This window comes from Halyomorpha halys, unplaced genomic scaffold (assembly GCF_000696795.3).
Source record: "Halyomorpha halys isolate HHAL.00 unplaced genomic scaffold, Hhal_1.1 Scaffold71.1, whole genome shotgun sequence".
NCBI classification, from domain to species: Eukaryota; Metazoa; Arthropoda; class Insecta; order Hemiptera; family Pentatomidae; genus Halyomorpha; species Halyomorpha halys.
In genome coordinates, this window is record NW_027107476.1 from 1354978 (window position 1) to 1357576 (window position 2599).

Below are 2599 nucleotides of genomic sequence, written 5' to 3' on the forward strand. Positions count from 1 at the left end.
AAAAATTATGAGCAAAATTTTCCGAGTAACAAAAAATTAATATTTTGGCAATTAATTTTGGCTAATATCATAAAAACTGTTGTTCTTTGAATGATGGACGTTATGAATTACATTATAGTACATTCAACTAGCTTAAATGTAGGTGCAAGTAGTATTTTTCATAAACCAAAATATTTTCTGAACCAGGAGAAATGAACATTTTGGAAATTTATTTCGGCGAATATTATGAAAACTGATAATCCTACTGCTGCACTAAGAGTTAATACACTCCTATATGTCCATCGTAGCAAGTATTTACTATCATGATATTTGCCAAGGAAAGGGATGTGACGGCCGTGCGGGTTGGGGCGCAGTTCCCAGAGCGTTCGGTTCGGAACGTTGTGGGTTCGATTCACATCTGGGACAAGAATGAATCTTGAAACTCCCACCATGGTTAGTATACGGCGGCAACCTAGGTAGCCGTCAGGGATTGGCAAAAAGGACCAAGAGGCACACTTGTGCCGGACTTGTTCCCCCCAATTTTTATTGTTGTTAAACTTTAACGTAAAGAGGACTATTTGGGCTCCCAGTGTAGCAAATTTTTGTTAGTAGTTTTGAAGATATGAAGCTCCAAAGGAAAAGTTAATTTTTTATAACGGTTTCAAACAGCCGCCATCTTTTATTTTCCCCAACTATGGTTAGTAGTCATCATTCGACTAGAAAATACACATAATTTTCATTTAAGTAATAAAAAATTAGGGTGAAATAATTTTTCTTTTCCTCTTGAATTAAAAGTCATAAGCTATTGTAGCAGATTGTAGATCTCCTTCCGTGAATTAAGTTGCAAGAATCAATTAAGACAAGATATGCTATTGAGTCCTGTCCTTTTCTGAGCATGACATACCTTATCCATGTTATAAAATTTGTTAATTGTCACTATACTTCAGTAAAAGTGTGAATTAAGATTTAAATTTTAAAAAGTAATGTAATTTTTATTGCTTTATGTTGTTTTAATGCGATTCCAGCTTCAACCTGAATCCAGCTAAGAGTCAAGAGATCAGATTGATCCTTCACTCCTTAATACTTTCATCCTGCTTTTGATCATCCTTCAGATGAAGCACCTTACTAACTATAATGATTTTCCTTACAGACGGAGGGAGGCGGGGGCCGACTGCTGCTGGGGCACCTGGGGCTGACGGGGAGCCTCCTGTGCCTGCTGACCCTCCTCACGGGCCTGCCGCTGCCCTGTTCCCTCACCGGGAGCCTCTTCGCCCTTCTGCACCCCCTGGAGCTGTACACCCTCTGCGGCCTCAATTGTGACCGTTACGCCGCCATCGCGGCCCCGCTCCACTACGCTCGCCTGGTGAAGCCACGCAAGGTGCTGCTTGGGCTCGGCCTGGCCTGGCTGCTGGCGCTAGGACTGGCCCTACCACCTCTCTTTATCAGCCAGTACACTTACAGCCAGGGCCTTCTCGCCTGCAGCCCGGACCTCTCTGTTCGGGGCGGACTCTGCTACTCCGCCATTTACACCGCCCTCACTCTACTCCTTCCGATAGCTGTCATCATGGCCTGTAACCTCAAGGTATGTACTCTATTTATGTTTCAAATACTCTAAATGATTGTAAATGCTACTAGAAATTGAGGGGTAAAAACGTTTGTTCAACAATGTATAATAATATTCCTTATTCATTCCGGGATTGATCCCTTAATACACAGGCGTCAAAATAAGGCTTTAGAGCCTTAGAGTACAATACAAAATAAAAATGAAGTAACATACTGTCATAAAATATAATGAAATAATGAATTTGAAAAGAGAATGAACAACAATAATTATCAGAATATATAAAATAAGAATAGAACAAATAAAATAAAACCATATGCCATATCATATAACATAAGATGACTAATCTTCTGATAATAAATAAAAAGAAAACAAAAATCGAATACACTAAAAATAATAAATGAAAAGGTACAATTTGTGCTAATATACATATTTACAAGTATGAACGAAATTCTGAAACATAAAATACAGAGAATATATAAAACTTATTTGAAACTTTCAATTGTTATTTTTCCGGAATTAGGTGGACAGAAGGTAGTCGAAGATACGTGATTTGAAGATTGGAAGGTATTAGAACTACGAATAAAGGAGGAAATAGAATTCCATCAGGGAGAGGAACGGATAAGGGAAGACCTACCAAAGGCTGCGGTTCGATGTGCAGTTACATATAAGTCTGAAGGCCGTGAGCGGGTATTGCGGGACTGCACTGAGGATTTAAATTGAAGGATATCAGAGATGTACCATGGACTTGATATAGGAAGGAAGCAAGAAAATATTTACGACGGAAGGAGGGGTAAAGCCACTTCAACTCTTCATAAAATCGGGTGACAGAGGACTATATTACTTAAAACACTAATAATTAGGAAAAATTAACTAAACTATTATAACTTTAATTATATTATTTCAAAATTTTTCGAGACCAGGTAATATTTATCAATTAAATAATTTAATATCCAAAATAGTCTCAACACTATATATTTATTTATTTGTCCAACGTTTCGGCCCTTCCAGCCATCCTCAGGGACATCTAAACATTTAACAGCTTTATATTACAACTTC

The 2599-nt window shown here is 38.1% G+C and overlaps 1 protein-coding gene across 5 annotated transcripts in view; it reads left to right on the forward strand.

The window, feature by feature from the left end:
* The window catches only part of LOC106692784 (histamine H2 receptor), a 581552-nt gene that overhangs the window by 541358 nt on the left and 37595 nt on the right, over nucleotides 1-2599 (forward strand). For all 5 annotated transcript variants that reach the window (XM_067045812.1, XM_067045811.1, XM_067045814.1 and 2 more), the window contains one exon: nucleotides 1130-1561. In XM_067045812.1, coding sequence (XP_066901913.1) covers nucleotides 1130-1561 — 432 coding nt within the window. The remainder of the gene's footprint in view (nucleotides 1-1129; nucleotides 1562-2599) is intronic.